This window comes from Colias eurytheme, chromosome 11 (genome assembly GCF_061535395.1).
Source record: "Colias eurytheme isolate Ceu_HAF_F1 chromosome 11, ilColEury1 Martin Lab GWU primary, whole genome shotgun sequence".
Taxonomy (NCBI): Eukaryota; Metazoa; Arthropoda; class Insecta; order Lepidoptera; family Pieridae; genus Colias; species Colias eurytheme.
Genome location: NC_142990.1, coordinates 9,354,435 through 9,374,467, shown reverse-complemented (window position 1 = coordinate 9,374,467; position 20,033 = coordinate 9,354,435). Strand labels below are relative to the sequence as shown.

Sequence of the window (20,033 nt, the reverse complement as noted above, 5' to 3'; positions counted from 1 at the left end):
ACGGGTGATACCAGAAGTGATGTTCAAAAGATTATCGATTGTGATACCATTTCAATTATAAATTCAAAATATTATCATAAATCGAATCAGGTACGTAAATAATAATTACAACGTAAACGTACTAATAAGATATGTAATAATAAGTTATAAGACCACATATCTATGCATTGTATGTTAAAACTAAACTAAACTATTATTTTATTATTTAATGGTTTCTATCGTACAATTTGGTTGTCTTTCTTTACGTTTAAATACACAACATAATAGAAGAATTTTTCTGTATCGGATATATTTTATAGAGTATTTCTATCGATTATTATAATCTATCGACCCATCATTGAATAATTCTGTGTAGACATCACTAAATGGGCGGGACCTGTCCATGAAGTACAATAATTATTTGTATGACATTTTAACATAGACAATACAATCCTACATAGGCGTGAAGCTGTCAAAAAGCAAATAATATAATGGACAGAGTTTAGTAAAAAATCGTCTACCGGTGCGACGATAAAATTACCTACTGCTATGTGACTTGATATACTATAAAACATAAATTATATAATTACCTAGCGCGTTAAGTGCGAAAACAGGCACAAACTGCGTCGGGGGCGGCGGCTTATCGTATTGATGATGGTGGGGAGACTCACTCGACGTGTCCTGGAAGGAGAATATTCAATTAAAATTTATATTGGAGTACATAAGTACAAGATGACTTTTGGATTTAATAAGTTTCTGTAGTGGAAATATCTCGTGGAAGAAAACTTCATTTTGAATGAAGCTTACAAAATATAAAACCATTCGTTGAAACGACGGTTATTATAAACAATAAAATGCAAAGAGTTTTAAATAAAAACGAAATTAAAAAAAGACGTGTGGCACTCGGGGACTGCCGCGGTAAAGCTATTGCATGCTATGCCTTCAAGCCACACCACCTCCGTGCCCGTCGGAGTGGGAAGCGTGAGGTTTTTTCGTTACGAAATTTCTGGATTCGGTCCCCGCGCTCAAGGCCCGCGATAGAAGCTATGCAATAGCTTAAAATTGTTAAAACTAATTACAAACAAATATTTCCACACTTTCTGCTTACATACCTCAATAATAATAACATAATTATATGTATTTACGGTATATACCTGTGGCGAAGTATCCCTCGCATCCTCAGTGGATCCGGACGCGGAGGTGGAAGTGGAGGGCGCGGGCTTGGTGGCGCGGCGCCGCTTGTGGGAGTACACCTTAGTGTGTGCGTGCGGCGTGCGGGCCGGAGATACCGCCTGTACACAATGTGTACTTTTAGATATTACACGGCAGTTAGGTTCAATATTAGTTTATCTATACTAATATTATAAAGCTGAAGAGTTTGATTGTTTGTTTGTTTGAACGCGCTAATCTCGGGAACTACTGGTCCGATTTAAAAAATTCTTTCAGTGTTAGAAAGCTCATTTATCAAAGAAGGTTATAGGCTATAATATCTTCACGCTACGACCAACAGGAGCGAAGCCACGGGGGTGAAACCGCGGGGAGCAGCTAGTAATAATTAAATAAATATTTTAGGACAATTTTCACATACGGCACGATCTGATCCCATACTAAACTTTCGCTTGTGTTATGGAAACCAGATGGCAGATAAACATACATGTATAATTTTAAATAAATACTTATATATAGATAATTAACATTTAACACCCAGACACAGAGCAAACATCTATGTTCATCACGTAAATATTTGTCCCGGGTGGGAATCGAACCCACGACCTCTGATTTGGAAGGCAGGGCCACTACCAACCAAGCCAACCGGCCAGTCAGTTTGAACTGCCTACACAACTGCCTAATTGATGTAGAATATTGATAACAAATCACAGCAAGTCACCGACTATTATCAGTCAAGGTAGTTGAGTCAAACGTCGTATAAACAACGTATAAACCCCTAGGCACGATCCGTACGCTCGCTTAGCCCCCTAATGCTAGCTTAACAAATGCGTTGCTAAGCGTGTACGAGAACGGCAGGCACGTCCTAATGGAGGGGGGGGGGGTGACACAAATTACCCCCCCCCCCCACCACCACAAATATTATTAGTTATGTCGATACACACTCATTACACATGAATGAAAACGCACAAAATTAAAAGACTAATCAAGAAAAAGCTAGCCCCGCAATCACCTCAACTAAGCGGGTCTACACAAAGCGAGCAGCCTCGCGAATTGCTTCGCGAATCAACTCGCTCAGTATGTACGTGGCGTTTTTTTATGATCTCTACGATCAGGCCACCTCTGTATTCTGTGCTGGAACTTTAACTATAATTGACAACCCTAAAATCTAAAATAAACTCTTATAATATGCTACAGCTACAAGGACCAATTAGCAATATTTTTATTGAATTCGTAAAATTAAATAAACAAAAAATACACGTGGAAAGTATACTGTAGTATCTTAATCTCCTTAAAGTTGGTAAGGCTTAACATATACTTGCTCAGTGGGAAGATAATCAGCTCAGGTAAACTGTTGCATGGCCTCTTTTATAATGTACTGACAATGTAGTAATGGAAAGAAAAAAAAGTGTTTGATTTTAGTTTGAATTATTTATTTAGCTAGAAATTGAATGTAAACGAGCAACAGTTGTTGAAGTGTTCGAAACTAGCTTAAATAGTAGATATAAAAAGTTCATATCCGTTTAATCCTATCTTTATTCTTTATTTATCTAATAAAACAAAATAAAGAAATAATTTTAAGTGTTTTGTCATCGACGTAAATAAACAACAACTCGACTCACAATCTCGCTAAAAAATTAACCGAATCGATACAATAGACTTATCACTTAGAACATTACTGCAACAAAATAAGGTGTTAAATTGAATGATTACTTATACAACGCTACTCGGACATTTTTTTAGAATTCTATGACTCTCGATTGTGAGTCTAGTTGTTTAATGATTATATTTCGCAACCTTTTTTATAATTTCTTTTCCTACAATATCATTACATGATATTTTATGTATTCTTCTGGAGGAGAAACAAATGATAATACATACTTTTAAACCTCTATTATTATAGTTCTAATTAAATTACAAAAGTAGGAAAATTATTTATTTCTAGCATTCTATATATTATATGTAAATGTTTATATTAATTAATTTATTGGTAAGGGTACTCGCTTTTTGCGTTTTACCTCAACCAAAGTCATCTCTCGGTTGGAAGTATATTCTCGCCTATCAGGCACCGGTGTTAGCCGCAATCGTAAATAATAGTTCTCTTGTTCTAAATTAATGGGAAAAATCTTTACATCCAAATTAAAATTTGACGACGGTAAAATTGTATTGGAATATTTATATTGAGTAAAGTAATAGTCAATTTTAAATTGACCAAATAATATTTATAAGAAGTTATAGCATTTATTATGCCAACAAAAATATGGTATTTAATTCAGCAATTTCATATCAAGATTTACAACATTGACAAATAAAAAAAGCAAATGGTAATAAAAAAGCAAATTAGGACAATAATAAAAATGTGTACTTATCATGCTTTACCATCGATAAACCAACATTAAAACCATCATTATATCATTAAATTACATACTTAGTACTACATAATATTTATATTATGTAACATAGCACACCAACAATAAATTCACACAATCCAAAGCCCCATCCCACAAATTCCGAATTTCTTTGAACCCCTACCATTGACCACTTTAAGTAACCAAACTCACCTCAGAATCTTGCGATCGAGAAAACCTCCTCTCTATCGAGTTCTTGAACTTGTAGGAATGTAGATAGTCCTCCCCGTGTTCGGGTTTACGAATCTTCCGTAACGTGGGTTCTCGTTTCAACCGGCCGTCCAGTGGTAGTGGTTCTGGTTCTGCAACCTCTGTACTCACTAGAGATACCGGACCAACGATTACTGAAATAAATTGGATATTTATTATAATAACATCCTATGCATCGTCATCGTCATCTTCTAGTATTTATATTGTCGATTACAAGGTAATGTATGTGAGGTAAGGTGTAGACGCTTAAAAAAGTACCTTTTGTAATAAAAAAATTACCACACTAAAGTCTTTTATTATTCTTATCCTACCCTCACTATCTACTTGAATAAAATATTATTTTTATTATTTAAGTGCAAATAGTTTTTCAGGTTAGGACGATATAAATCGAATAGATTTAGGTTATGGAAAAATACTGCATTTATTAATAAGAACAATAAGATGACGATCATGATATAAATCACGATTTTATTTATTACGCAAAAACAATCCGAGAATTAAACGTCACCACTCGCGTGCGTTTATGCACTTAGCATAATTATTGTCAAGTATACAATATACATTTTATATTAAATATCATACAGCTTTGTCTTGTTTATGATACTTGTAACTATAATAAACATACATAAAAATCAATAAAAAATCACGCTTTCAAAGGATAAATTCACATTGTCACTGATCCTTGATAAGCGTACAAAGCCTGGATTAAATCTGTCCTTTCAAAGTAAAGGAAAAAAGATATGTTTGATGGCAATAACTTTATAATAGTTTAGAACAGGCAAGCGAAGCGAAGGCGAGCAAGTGGGTGATCAATATCACCAAAAAAAATTTGCACTCGTCTGTCTATATACTGGTTTCCAACCATTTCAGGCAAATTATTATACGCATAGGATTAAACTATATATAATAATTGATCACAGCAAAGAAGAAAAGACTATAATAACCACGAAAAGAAACTTTAAAATACAAACCTCTATCACACTCCATGGGGTAACTTGGTTCTGCCGTTCTTTCTATCTCAAGTGGTTCTCTTGGGAAGGCCGGTGGTGGTTCCGGCTGCTGTATCACTTTAACCGCGTAACTGTGGGAACTACTGGAGGAACTGGTGGTTTCTGATGACGAGCCCTGGTGGGATCGAACCCTTTCCTTGGGTAACGTTTCTCCTGTTATTGGAGATAAGGGTATGTTATTTCACTGCAGACCTGTTTTATGGTTTCCAATAGGTTACATAGATGGATATTAAATATCGTACATTTTTCATTAGATTGGCTGGTTATGCAATGTGACCGTTTTATGGAGATTGAAATTGTCCAAATATATGGAAAAAAACTAAAGAATTTCATAAAAAAATAACACAGTATAACAGTAGTTATAATATTTTAAAATAATTTTAGAGCTTCTGTATGTAAACTCGATTTATTTAATGCATCAAAAATAAAGGGAAGTCCCATGTCCCCTAGTAGGGTAAGGGGCAAATGCATTATACATCTGTTTCACTGATCGATTTTATTTAGGAACAAGTAGGTGATCAGCCTTCTGTAGGACACAGAAGTACTGACTGAGACATCTTTTTTCTTCGCCTCCACCGGGAATCGAACCCAGGACCTCTTGGTGCTACGCTCACGCGTCAACCCGTGTACCAAGGAGGCGGTCAATGCACCAAAAAACATTATGTTAATTAAATTTCCTTATAGGTGCCGTTAATTAAACCCATTTATTTTCGGTTATTTATATAATACCTAAAGAAAGTTTTTAGGGTACATCTTAGTGAACACATATTTCTACTCACCCTTAGTAACAACATCGCAATGCCTCTGCATATGCGCAGCCAATTGCACACACAGTCCATCAGCTGGCCCAAAGCCCTGCACTTCAACAAGAAACCGCACGGCTTCACCCAGCGCGTCCCTGTATCCAGCTTTGAAGTCTTCCACCGCTTGCCGTTCGGCCGCTATAAACAACCTTCCTACACCTTCCGAGCAACTCGCGGTTATACCCCCCGGGGTTTTACCCGTTAGTTCACACTCGTAATATTGCTTGTGAACATTGACGTAATATAAACAAGTATACTCACAATCGACTATTGAAATGTCGAAAAAAACCGTCCGACCGGCATTAACCTACATTTATTACATGGTGTATTTCAAATGAACACCTTATTTCGTTGTAGTAATGTTCAAATTCTATTGTAAACGCTTCTTAGAAAACTCTGCCGAATAGACGCGTAGGCAGTTTGACTTCAGACAATTTTTGAGCGTGATTGTGAGTTTAGTTGTTTATTGTACGTCAATACTTGTTACACTCGTTTTATTTAGGATTGTATTACCTAATGTTGGTGCCTGGTGGTGAATGATCGTTTATTTGAGAGAATTGAAATGACAAATTTTACTGGTATTGAATGATTCTCAAATCTCAATTTTCGTGTATTAGGGATGGGTAAGATGAGAAATTTCATCGATTGTGAGTTGAAACGAAATCATGCAGCTAAAGATTTTCATGATGTTAGAATAAAATAGTAAATTGCATATAATTATTCGATGTCACCTAATTTAGAACGAGCATAGTAAACAAGTAAGCAATAATAAGAGTGTTAACTAGTAAAATTATTATTTTACTAACCTTCAATTGTTCAGACTAATTCCAACGTTTTTAAAGAATGGTACATTAGAGTTTAATCTTTTTTAGTTTTAAATTAGTACCATAATATGTGAATTAAAATCAGAATAATTGAAAGCATCCGAAGAAACCTATAACCACGACAATTGCACGTTAGAAAAAAAGAGAAATAATAGCTAATAAGATCAATATGTTATTATTTCAAACCCTATAATTATGAACAGGGACTTATTACGAAGTATTATTACTTCGTTCTACGCTCGAAATAGAATTGATAAAATCAAAAAAAGATACTCATCAGTCATTCATATTATTTAATTTTAATATAGAGATAAAGAAATAACTTTGAGTTATCGTTTATTGAAATTATTACTTAATATTTCATAATTTAAAATTTGAAATAATACTTAATAAAAACCATCATAGTTAAGAAAAAATATTGGAATACGACGAAAAACTATTTTGTTGAGAAATTAAAATTAACTCAGGAGAAATTCAAATATACACTGAAGCATTATTTTTGCATTAAATATGCCTATTGTCGAGAAAGCTTAACATCACAATAATTATACGGTAGCTCAGGTGAAAAGCAAACTTTATATACGCGAATAACCTTAACATTATATATTATCTTTTGACTTAGAAGACATAAGCCATAAGGCACTATTACCCTGCAAATAACTCCATGATATTTCTTAAAGATTAATTTAATTCTAGAAAATAGAAAAGAACTTGATCTTGCAAAAAAAGTGAGCTTATTTAAAAATTAGTTTAATCCTAGGTACGTACCATTAACGCGTTCTTGTAGGAATTTGAGGTGGCGTATCGCCATTTCAATGATTTCAGTCTTTTCCACTCTGCCCCGGCCCTTCTTCAGATACTCCGGTGGTATCAATCTGGACAGGTCGGCTAGACAGTTGTTCATTCTGTCCCGACGACGCTTCTCGATTATTCGATGAGACATCGGGTCTTGCTGTAATAGATAGTGTAGCTTGTTAGATTTTGGGTACTTTTTATATTTAAATTTTCTGTCCTATTTTGAAATTGAATAAAAAAAGTGTTATCAGATATTTTACCAAATTACAAGCAATTCAGTTTTAAGATCAAACGTCATGATAACCAAACTTTTTCAGCACGAATAAGCTTGTGGCATAAAGCAGAATTAGTTGAATAATGATTAGAATCGATTTAATACCTTTTTAACGCACTTAAAATTATCTGGATAATTAGAAGAAATCTATACACGACTCATTCCTTCGATCAGGAAACATTATCAGGATATCTATTAATTTAGTATGGATGCAATTAAATTTTAACAAAAAATGCAACTCACAAACCACAACACCGAGAAAAAAACTGGTCGATTTTTGTAAACAAACACGTAGCAAAAACGGGTTCACAGTTTAAACTTCGTGCATAACCTAAATCAAGTCAAAGTAAACCTTTAAAAATCAAGTCAACCATGCGTGATGTGCTTAGAAGCGTTAATATCAATCGAGTAACCTTGTTAAATCGTTTGTTTACTAAAATTGACGGCATGCAAGTTTATATAAAATTGAGTAGGATAAATCGGGCATATTCAGTATAACTTGCCCTCGAGACCTTCCCCTTCTTCATGTAGCCTCCAGGGTATTCGCCTTCGTCCTCCGACCGCACCGCGAAGTTGATCTGATCGCCCCCAGCGCGGCCGAAACCATCGTTCGAGTTGTAACTGAAAATAAAACATGTCTGTTAGACAAAATGTAATATATCAGAGGAATAGCAGTAAAGACAATAATTGAAAGTCTTGGCTCTTGAAGCATGTCTTAATTATTTATATGTACCTAGGTAATTTATATTTCTACCTTTATGTCATTAAATGTATTGGTCTAAGTTTCTACCGTACATATATTATGTCTCTCTCCATAATACACGGGTACCACCAGAATAGTTAGGGAGCCAGGTGCAAATTGGGTTCATTATTTCCTCTCAAGAGATAATTCGTCAGAAGCATCAGAGTATAGTATTATAAAGCCTCGTGAACGTCAGCTGGCGCTCGGTTGGGGGGGTGAGCGGTTGTAGCCTCCCACGCACGTAGGAAAAAAAAATACATTCATTCATTTCCTCTCAGCTAAAAATTTGTCAAATTGTAGCTAACCCAATATCTCAACGAAAAAAAATAATCAGCTGGTTACAGCATGGTGTATTATACGTCAGCTGGTGGCTCGAACATGAAAAAAAAATATTATTTTCCGTGATTTCCTCTCAAACAAAAATTTACCTGATGATAGCTTATATGTAACTGTGGATAAATATATAAGTCAGCTGGCTGTATCTTGGTGGAAAAACCGTCAGCTGATACTTTGAAACTTATTACATAGGAGTTAGACAGAAGCATCTATTGCCAATTTATATGCATCAGCTGACTAGATTTTCCTCAACTTATTGCTAGCTGATTCTTTTATTTATCGCATCAATATATTTTTAACACTCTCACTCACAAATTTTCATCTGAGAGGAAATGACGATATCTTTAATTATTCAACATTACGCTTCAATATAAGAGTTGAGTTGAAATAAACATTCAGTATCAATATTTTTGAAACGAATAAGTATGTAATCAAATAATTTTATATATTTAAATAATTAAATAATCAATTAGCAATAAATGAACTAGTTACTCGATAAAAAAAACAATATAATAAACTCTGCTCTTTTACGCATATCCAATAGGTTCACTGCTAATAATTTATTATTAAATGCAAAAAAAAAAAACAAATTGTGTAGAATTTATCCTTCCAAATGTAAAAAAGGTGAAAAGGGATATTATTTTAAACGGGGAGGTATTATACCCTGTGGATTCTACTGTTTTTCTTGTGATTGGTTTGACACTAGATGAGAAGCTACAATGGGGGGCCCATGTTGCCACCACCGCTGCTAAGCTTAGTTCAGCTGCATATGCAGTTCGAAGAATAAGGCATCTCACCGATGAAGACACGGCTAGATTGGTTTATTTTAGCTACTTTCATAGCATTATGTCCTATGGAATTCTGCTATGGGGCAGGGCTGCAGATATAGAAACTATATTTATATTACAGAAAAGAGCCATACGCTCTATATATTATAATTTACGTGCTAGGGACTCACTAAGAGATCTCTTTAAGAATACTGGTATCCCCACTGTACCATCACAGTATATATTTAATAATATTTTATATGTACACAAAAACGCAGACTTACACACAAGAGTAGGAGATAAGACACCGTTATGGCACAAGGAACAGAAATAAAATTGAAATGCCATTTTACCGGTTAGCTAAAGTTAAAAATTAATTTATGGGCCAAGGTATACTTTTTTACAACAGAATTCCTCATAGTATTAAAGAGTTTAGTGGTGCTAAATTTAAAAATTATGTAAAAAACGTATGAGTTCAGAGAGCCTATTACAGCATTAAGGAATATATGGAAGATAAAAACCCATGGAGGGTTGTCAGAGCGAAAACGAATAAATCTCATTATAATTTTTTATCAAGTTTATATAATAAATATTATTTATCGAGTAACTAGTTCATTTATTGCTAATTGATTATTTAATTATTTAAATATATAAAATTATTTGATTACATACTTATTCGTTTCAAAAATATTGATACTGAATGTTTATTTCAACTCAACTCTTATATTGAAGCGTAATGTCGAATAATTAAACTCAAACTCAAACTCAAACATTTATTTATTCAATTAGACTTCTTCCAGAAGCACTTTTGAATCGTCATTACATTCTTTAAATTTACCACCGATTCGGAAAGCAGTATCTATGGAGAAGAACCGGCAAGAAACTCCATAAAGATATCGTCATTTCCTCTCAGATGAAAATTTGTGAGTGAGAGTGTTAAAAATATATTGATGCGATAAATAAAAGAATCAGCTAGCAATAAGTTGAGGAAAATCTAGTCAGCTGATGCATATAAATTGGCAATAGATGCTTCTGTCTAACTCCTATGTAATAAGTTTCAAAGTATCAGCTGACGGTTTTTCCACCAAGATACAGCCAGCTGACTTATATATTTATCCACAGTTACATATAAGCTATCATCAGGTAAATTTTTGTTTGAGAGGAAATCACGGAAAATAATATTTTTTTTTTCATGTTCGAGCCACCAGCTGACGTATAATACACCATGCTGTAACCAGCTGATTATTTTTTTTCGTTGAGATATTGGGTTAGCTACAATTTGACAAATTTTTAGCTGAGAGGAAATGAATGAATGTATTTTTTTTTCTTACGTGCGTGGGAGGCTACAGCCGCTCATCCCCCCAACCGAGCTCCAGCTGACGTTCACGAGGCTTTATAATACTATACTCTGATGCATTTTACTAATTACCGCTTGAGAGGAACTTGGTCATAAAATCAGCTTCTGGCTCCCTAACCAGAAGGCAGATACCCGGTCCTTTGGAAGGCTTACGTGGGGACACAGGTCCAACACGCAAAGGCCCTTTAGAGAATTTCATGTGTTCGGGACACCAGCCGCAGCCTGCCCATGACTGCACTATAGAGATACAGCCCTGGGCAGTAAGCGACCAATGTAGGACTATTGCAGAAAAAATGGAAAGGAAAAAGAATGGAAGAAAACTGGGTTATAGAAGGGGGTGTTAGATGGACTGGTATATTGGGTCTATGGAGACAATGGACGTCTGCCTTTTCAATTTTAAAAATTGAAAATTATGGCAGACGGTGACTCGCCAGTTCGGTCGATGGGCTCCCAAAAAGATTAATACCGATACTACATTTATTATTATTATTTTATTATATTTGATACGTCTTCTTATTCTTAAAGTGCAGTTTATCATTTGCCTAACACTTTGTGTAAGTCATGGTCATAAAGTCATAAATAATAAAACCGGTTGTCTCTATCTCTCATGTATTGTTATCTTATTGATATAATTTATGTGAACTTTAAATCCTATGACCTATATTCACATTACATACACTGCAAAATCATCGTTACACCGTTATTTTGTTAAATCGATCACTCTACATTGTATTTCCCACTCTCGGAGAACTATACCAATGTCATATCAATAATTCAGTACAAACATGATTCAAAATTGTCAACAAGTCATCATATATTCCACGTTTTGCAGGCGTCTGTGTGCGGGACGCTGAATGATTTTTTGTCACAAAGCACGTGAGTCCGTTCGGATTTATCAAGGTCTTATGCAAATCTTATCGTATCGCACTGTTATCGACTGATCACCTTAAATTTATTTTGAAATTAATAATATTCACCTGTTTTGAAGGACACACATGCAGATTTTTTTATAAATAGCATTTATCTCTCTATTATTAAAATATATTGGTACCAGTTATTTATTCGTATCGTTATTTCAATTATTGTCCTAAATAAATGTTTATATTCCATCATCCATGTATCATATTATCTTTGTTTATTCAAGGTCTATTTCATCTCCACTTATAATACGTTGGGAGAGAGGCGGAAGCCCAGCTGTGTTCTCTGAAAGTTGAAGAAATAAGTTTCCGGTGAAATTATTACGTCACCAGAAGACTGATCTGGTACTTAATCCTTTGTAATACGAAAAATAACGATGAACATCATTCAATAAAACTTTTAAAACAAAGGATTTTTTATCTTATTTAAGGCTTCGAAGCAAGCTTTTTCTACTATAATAATTACGGTGACATATTGTAACTCTCAGACCTAAGTAGGTACCTATAATATCTAATCCACATAACCAACACATAACCATCCTAAGGTTAATAAAGTTTATGATATGGAATATTTTAGTGTGATATCATTATAACTAATTGGTCATAATAATATACTTTACATTGATTTCTACTATTATACATAATTCTGGGTATTAAACAAGTATAGACTAATGTCTATGTATATATCAATCTTTATATTTAATAATTCTACAAATATATCCCAACATCTCGTTATAAAAATGTATAAAGGTAAAATTCACGAAGTCACGCGTACCTCAGGGCGATGACGTACGCGTGATTCTTCCATGTGACATTATTTCTGCACGTGGTAAATGCAGATTTGATCATAATAATCATTTTCTTGCGCAATTATATTTTCATTATATCAGAATCAAGATAATTGATAATTTATTTTGTATGTCCATTCTCCACGACTTCATGTACCTACATAGTGCGTTTTAATTATCGTTTCGATTACTTATTTTTGGATTGTGAGGTTACAGATTCATAATAATGATGATACATTATCTACATTGGAAAAAGAGCACGCGTGACACATTTCACGTGATAGGCCGATATAAGGGTTGAAACTTTGAAAGGATAATATTTCGTAATATAAATGACTAAAATTTATAAAAATACGATTACGATTTGGAAGAACAAGCTACAAAGCCCTGCTTGTTGTACCTCAATCTTGACATTTAAAAAAAATATAAGGAAACTAAACAAAAGAATTAAGAAATATGTAGGGTCATTGCGCCAGTTCGCGTCCACTTAGTGCAGTTGGAAAGTTTAAAGGAGAAAATAAAAATGTTCCAGAACAAATTTCAACGCAAAATTTATGTAACGTGTTCATTACATAGTCTATTATAAGATTTACTTTCAATTGTGTTGGAAATATCATGTGGTTTTTATTTATCTAGACAAATAGCAGAATTAGGCGTTTTACCCAGTTCGCGTCCAAAAATTCCAGTTTGCGTCCACCCGTGGACCAGTTCGCGTCCACCAGCTTAGAAAAAGAATTAAGAGTGTATTGGGTGATATTTTATCCGATAAATGCAAATAAAAATTAGATTTTAATAAATTATTTATTTACGAATATAGTTATTTAATAAAAACCGGCCAAATGCGAGTGGGACTCGCACACCGAGGGTTCCGTATTAACCTGTTTTTTTTTCATATGTTTTAACTGTAAATGATTATTTTTTCAATATTTCCCTTATTCGTGCTATAAGACGTTGCTTCGTACCAAACTTCAAGTGTCTGTGTTCATGTAAAGTACCCGAAGGTTTTGATTCCCTTGCGAATGTCGAAATTTGCGAAAATTTGCAGCATAAACGGCTGTATCTTTTGAATTCTTTGGCTTATAAGTTTGATTTTTTCACTGCTTCAAGGGACCGTAGACTTGAGTATTCAGTATAAATTTCAGCTTTATACCTCCACGCGTTACTGAGAAAAAGGTTCTTGACAGAAAGAGTGACCGGCAGACGGTCATACAGACGGACGGATATCAAAGTGATCCTACAAGGATTCCGGTTTTTCCTTTTGAGGTTCGGAACCCTAAAATCAACATATTATTAATATAATTCACTGTAAGGAAACTGGAAAAACTAAATTATATTTATCTTCTCATCATTAATAGAACTAAAAATTAACAAAAAACAAAGTTACGTTATGTAAATAAATAATAATCAGTTCTATTAAGATTACCTACCTACCCTATTTTTTAGTTTCTAATGAATTAAATTTCTTTTTTGTTTATATTATTTTCTTAACCACAGATTTATTGACTCTCATTCTCAAAGATACTAGTCTCATTCTTAGAATACCCATTTTAAAATGAAAAAATAGCATAAAAATTTGCTAATTTGAATGAAAATTTAAATTATCAACTTGTAGTCTTAGTCAAAAATTTACAATCTATTTTAAATTACATATTTTAACAAACAATTCATTGCTACGTAATGAAAAACAATGTGGAGGCAATATGTTCTATTGTTATGCACTATAGGTATAGTTTGCGCCCACCGTGGACGCAAAATGGAAGTTTTACAAATTCGGTGTAGTAATTCGCGTCCACCTTATTTTAGCTATTAATTGTAAAAGAAATAAGCTGATTTATAATCCATACTATTCCATGTTTTGTTAGCAAAGTAAAGAAACAGTTACATATTCAAAAATTCACATTTAACAATAAGATACTTACCGTCAAACGCGACGCTGCGCACTATTTTTTTCTCAAAATCCCGCGCGTTTTAGCTCTCTCGTTTAATAGCCAAAATTAAATATTTTTTTTAAATAGGATAGGCGGTGCGCAGGCATATTTTGAATATGTGTGCATGTCTCTTATACATTGAGGTATTATCGGAAATTTTTCTTATTACAATTTTACATAAAGTATACTTATTTTCGTGAATTTTCTAAAAGATATCCGCAAAATGGACGCGAATAGGCAGGTGGACGCGAACAGGCGCAATGACCCTATAACTATTAAGGGTAGGTAATAAACGTTAACATGTTATCGGTTTATGCGCCATTCTTAACAATTCTAATTAGGTAAAGACAAAGAATTTTGTAGGAATTAACAAAAACATTAAGTACCATTTTATATGTAAACTACTTACATGAAAAATACGTATATAAATACATATATAATACACCGTTACTAAATGTTATCATATCTAAATATTTTGCAGTTCCGATAATTTCACACGTGTCGAATAGATAACCTCTCTGTTTTTGATGTCAGCTAAAACGTTTTCGCCAAAATAATAACAAGTAACAATAGCTATACTATTAATTATTTCGAACAAGCACGTGTGCATACAATGTGTTACTACTACATAGTCAATACAAATTCATCGGAGCGAAGCCCGTAAGTAATTTTCCTCTGAGTAGGTATAATATTATGAAAAGGCCTTTTGTGCAAAGAATATGAGATGTGCAATATCAGGAGAATTTAAAACCTTTATTTCATTTTTCATACACTAACTTCGTCTGATCTCATACGTTATATTTTTCCGCTTTCGCAACATGATATTATTACCTACTAGCGGTCCGCCCCGGCTTCGCCCGTGGTTCATATTTACGTTTTCTCTACATAAAAACCATCCTCGTACTTCAAGGAATATAATAAAAAAAGAATTATCGAAATCGGTTCAGCCGTTCTCGAGTTATGCGCTTACCAACACATTTTGCGATTCATTTTTATATATAAGAAGATAATATAATATCTACATAATGACTTCTTCACTTATTCAATATCCATCAAAAAACAAATATCAAATCGGACCAATCGTAAATCTCGAGATCGCTCGAGATGAACGTTCAACCAAACAAATAAACTCCTCAATTAGTAGGTATAGATTTACGACATTTTATTACAATAATTACAGATCGAAATATTATCATAATTCATACCCGAAAAATTCATCATTCCTCCTTATCTTTCAAGTTAAATGCACTGAGGTGATTGGGCACATTTGTATAAACAAGCGTATGACGTCATAGTATCACAAGTCACGTGCTGAAATACACGCGATGTCGGCCGATTAGCGAATAACTTCTTACCAAGTCATGTGCGCTGTAGCCTGTAAGCCTCATTAAATATTTATAAATATATTTAATTGCTGTGAATGTTTCTTAGTAGAATATAAATGTTTTGAATTATCTGACATATTTGCATCATGTACGAGTACGACTCAGTTCTATCATATGTCCGGCATTCCGATTTTTTACGGTCCGGCATTCCGGAATTTTACTGTCCGGCATTCCGATTTTTTACGGTCCGGTGTGGCATGAAAAAACCGATGAATTGCTTGTGCACCTGTCCGTCTTTACTCGGATCAGTGCGGTACAGTTCAAGGAAGTATGGCGGCATAATCTTAATACTATTATAAAGGCGAAAGTTTGTATGGATGTATGGATGTATGGATGTTTGTTACTCTTTCACGTAAAAACTACTGAACCGATTACAATGAAATTTAGCACACATATAGAGGGTAACTTGGATTAACACATAGGATAGGTTTTATCCCGGAAATCCCACGGGAACGGGAACTATGCGGGTTTTCCTTTGAAAACACGGGCGAAGCCGCGGGCGGAAATCTAGTGCTATCATAAATGATTGTTTTCGCATTTTACAAGAAACGAGTAAAAAGGTGAAATATTATATTACTTCATTATAATAAAAAGTAAAGTTCCGTAAGAGATTTAAAATGCGTGTTTCACTTATTTATTTTAATCGGTGACGAGGAGCTAAATCTATTCCCACTTGAACTTTAACTTACCAACACTTACTTAGATAATAATTATATGTCAATGCTTGGTCAATGTATATAAAATAACAATACCGACTTCTCAAATCTCATTGCCAGCTAAAAGAAAGTAAAACAAGAGCTTGCTTTCAATTGGCATATGCAATAAAAACAGTAAAATCCAAGCAAGTGGGCACTCGAAAACAATTATACCGCTGTAGTAGTATAATTATAATTATACTACAGCGACTCGTAAACTCAAAAAACCATCCGGAATAGGGAAAAGTAAAATGTCTGACAGTAAAATTACGTATAGTGCACAAGCTAGTATTTAGATTAATTGCGTGCCATACCGGACCGTAAAAAATCGGAATGCCGGACCGTAAAATTCCTTGTAGTGGACAAACGCCCTAACATTAATAAAGCTCCTTTACCTACTCAGGTAAACAATATTAGGAACTTTTTACTTTACGTTTGCTTTTCGCAATAATATTTATCTGTATGGCATAAAAATTGAAATGTTCGATTTGCATATAATAATTACTAATTACATTGCAGCTAACCTCATTATCACTGTCTTTATTTTCTATGACCCAGTCTCCAAATACTCTACGTGACCTAACTGATAACACAACGTTAATAATGCTCAGTCCATATAAATGGTATGCCAATTACTACCAAGCGTCATTCACGCTTTTTACTCTTTTTCAACGTAGTTTTCCAAGTACTCATTATTCAACGTAAACGAAACGACAAGAAGAAAGTTAGAATTACAACCAGAGTTACGGCACCTTTATATAACCACTTATAAAATCTAATATACATTTATGTAGACCCTGACTGTTGGGCTAAGTATGTCAGTTTGTTTACCTACTAACCACGTTTAGGGCCGTGTGAGGCGCACGTGTTCTCAAGTGTGACATCAAATTGGACTGATGTTTCTACGAAGCATTACTATTGCGTCGCGTCGTTATGAAGAATGGTGTGCAGGATTGTACCTGACCTTTTCGGGAAGTGCTTGACTCACCTGGATATAGCCTGTACAATTGAACATTTTGATTTCCTTTCCAGTTAGAAAGTGTCGATAGTTTCGAATAATAAGTGTTGGATTGTCCATTTATTTAGGAAGGCTAAGCTTTTTCAGTTATCACGCAGCCCGGTACGATTTACGAATAACCCATTGAGCCCCGAACGGCCAGATCCGACCGCGACACAATAGATTTTCTATTGTGTCTGTGATTCCGGGGCCTGATGGATACCTACAAGTCCTACAACCGAACGGCGAAGAATGAATAAAAATGAAAGCTGAGCACTATTATATATTCTGTGGCTGTGTGAGATAGATTTATACAGATGTACAGAGTGTTAATTTAAACTTAATTACCTACTTCAAAAAATATCTGTACCTATATTCTATGTATTGTAATTTGTATTGTATCATTTGTCATTTGTCCCACTTTAACAATTATTTAGCGAAGAAGGGAAAACCGTAAAAGTTACCACGCAATATCATAGAATGTTTTTATTTTTACAAAAAGAGCGTGTGTGTCGAGCACACGTATCAGAAGTGGAACTTCTTTGGCAAGATTTAAACATACGAAAATCGTCGCCTTCTCCATGACAGACGTGACGGTATTGCCATGATGCGACCTTGAAATTCTACTCTCAACGCGCCTAAATAAGTTTCACTTCAAAACTTCCCGGATGAATGTTGAGAATACGATTTGAAATCATGATAAGTAGGTAAGTAGATTATTAAAGTATCCAGTAGTGCCATCATATTATGATGATATGTACTCACAACCTAGTTGGTTTTTATTTTCAAAAACCTTTGTGGTCACAACTCACAACTCACAAAATTTTTGCTGAAGATCATCACATGACCAAATGCATATTTTAAAATGAAATAAAGGAAAATACATTCAGTTGAAGCTGGAACATATGCGGATATATGAATAACTCAGCAAAGTTTACCTACATCATAATAATACTGTGACTTGTGAGCTAAGGCTGTGAGATAAAGTCTAAATAAGGAACAATATTTTTTTGTTATTTGTGAATAATGTCTCATGTCTGTCTAGCAGCTAGACAAAGGTCACGACTGTAGAAAATATTATATTAACAATTTAGAGAAGAATTATAATTTAAATGCGTTTCTACAAATTTTATAGTAAAAATTTTCTAGTTTGTTAAAAAAAATAGGAAGATACATATTAAAAAAAAACGAATAGATAAACAAATTTCAAATTAGGTACCTACGTAGTACAATAATTATTTACTAATTTGTGATTCAGTTCCCAGAGTCCAGACGCGCACTAAACCAAAGTTCTAACTTTATTTTACTATGGTTCTAGTTTTAGCCAAGGTTTTAACCAACAGAAAAGTAGGTCATCATAATCGAAATAAAAGTCAGTTAAAAGTCACTGAATGAAATACAGCTAATATGAGTCAACAGCGCGCAGCATACTCGTATGATTGCATCGGATCCGTCGCGTACGTGCCTCGAGCGACGTGACGGCCGCCAACGGCCCCGGCCGGCGTGGGTCGACACGTGATCTACAGTCACGTTGCCACGCACGAGGCGTTGCGAAAACTCGAATGCCGCTACCGTGACGTAACCGATCCGATAACGCTCAGATAACAACGCTGGGGAGGGCGATAGAATCGCTTTTACCGAACGCGTTAATGGAAATCTCTCGAAAACCCCGCAAGGTCGCCGTTTAGAAAGTAACGTGTGAAGGTTGTGGGCTTTTTAATTTAGTAGCAGGCTCTCGTTATTGATTATGGAATTAGGAGCGAATCGAAAGCGAAGGAAAATGAAATGGCAATTTTCATATTCTATAGGTGAAACTTGAAAGGTGAAATATTTATTTTCTTGTAAAAATGGAAGCAATCGTTTCTGATTTATACGATCCATTTCAATAAATCATTTGTCCCGTCCTGACATTGGGAAGTTTCCATCAGAACAATTCGATAAATTATAACCGAGATCCTTCCATGCAATGTTTATGCTCTGCCGCGTCACGTGCGTGGTTCGGGCACTGCACCGATTTAAACTGCATAGGAACAATTTATGGTATTTAAAACATTTTGATTGTTATGAAAAATATGTCAACCATTGAGATATTGTTCTACAAAATGTAATAAAACTAACGGAGTACCAGCAATAAAATAAGCATGGATAACTTTTAAATAGTGAAATGATTAACTTATAAATATTTATTTTTTCGCACTTTCTTTGCTTTGAATTATATAAATTACTAGCGGCCCGCCCCGGCTTCGCCCGTGGTACATATGAAAAATAGATGTTGGCCGATTCTCAGACTTACCCGATATGCACAGAAAATTTCATGAGAATCGGTCCACCCGTTTCGGAGGAGTATGCAGACTAACATTGTGACACGAGAATTTTATATATAAGATAATCGTCCTACTTATTTGCCAATTTGGTCTCTAATTTAAGGGCAATAAATGTTTTTACTTAATAATTGCTGTTCAATTTGTTTGTTATATGTATTTCCTTTCTTTATTTATTACATTAGATAGGTAGTTGTTTAGCTAGTCTTAATGCAGACCATGACCTCGTCATCTTCAAGGCAGCCAAGTGTACATGACTCATGAAAATATAAATATGAATTTATTTATAACAAATTACAATAGCTTGGCAGATAACATGGGCTGGATTGT

The 20,033-nt window shown here is 34.4% G+C and overlaps 1 protein-coding gene across 1 annotated transcript in view; it reads right to left on the bottom strand.

Moving 5' to 3' along the window:
- The window catches only part of cwo (transcription factor cwo), a 31,854-nt gene that overhangs the window by 395 nt on the left and 11,426 nt on the right, over nucleotides 1-20,033 (bottom strand). Inside the window, exons 2-8 of the mRNA XM_090106980.1 lie at nucleotides 7,983-8,091; nucleotides 7,170-7,353; nucleotides 5,554-5,715; nucleotides 4,736-4,927; nucleotides 3,708-3,898; nucleotides 1,134-1,271; nucleotides 570-660 (exon numbers count right to left, since the gene is read on the bottom strand). Of these exons, the coding sequence (XP_089963106.1) occupies nucleotides 570-660; nucleotides 1,134-1,271; nucleotides 3,708-3,898; nucleotides 4,736-4,927; nucleotides 5,554-5,715; nucleotides 7,170-7,353; nucleotides 7,983-8,091 (1,067 nt within the window). The remainder of the gene's footprint in view (nucleotides 1-569; nucleotides 661-1,133; nucleotides 1,272-3,707; nucleotides 3,899-4,735; nucleotides 4,928-5,553; nucleotides 5,716-7,169; nucleotides 7,354-7,982; nucleotides 8,092-20,033) is intronic.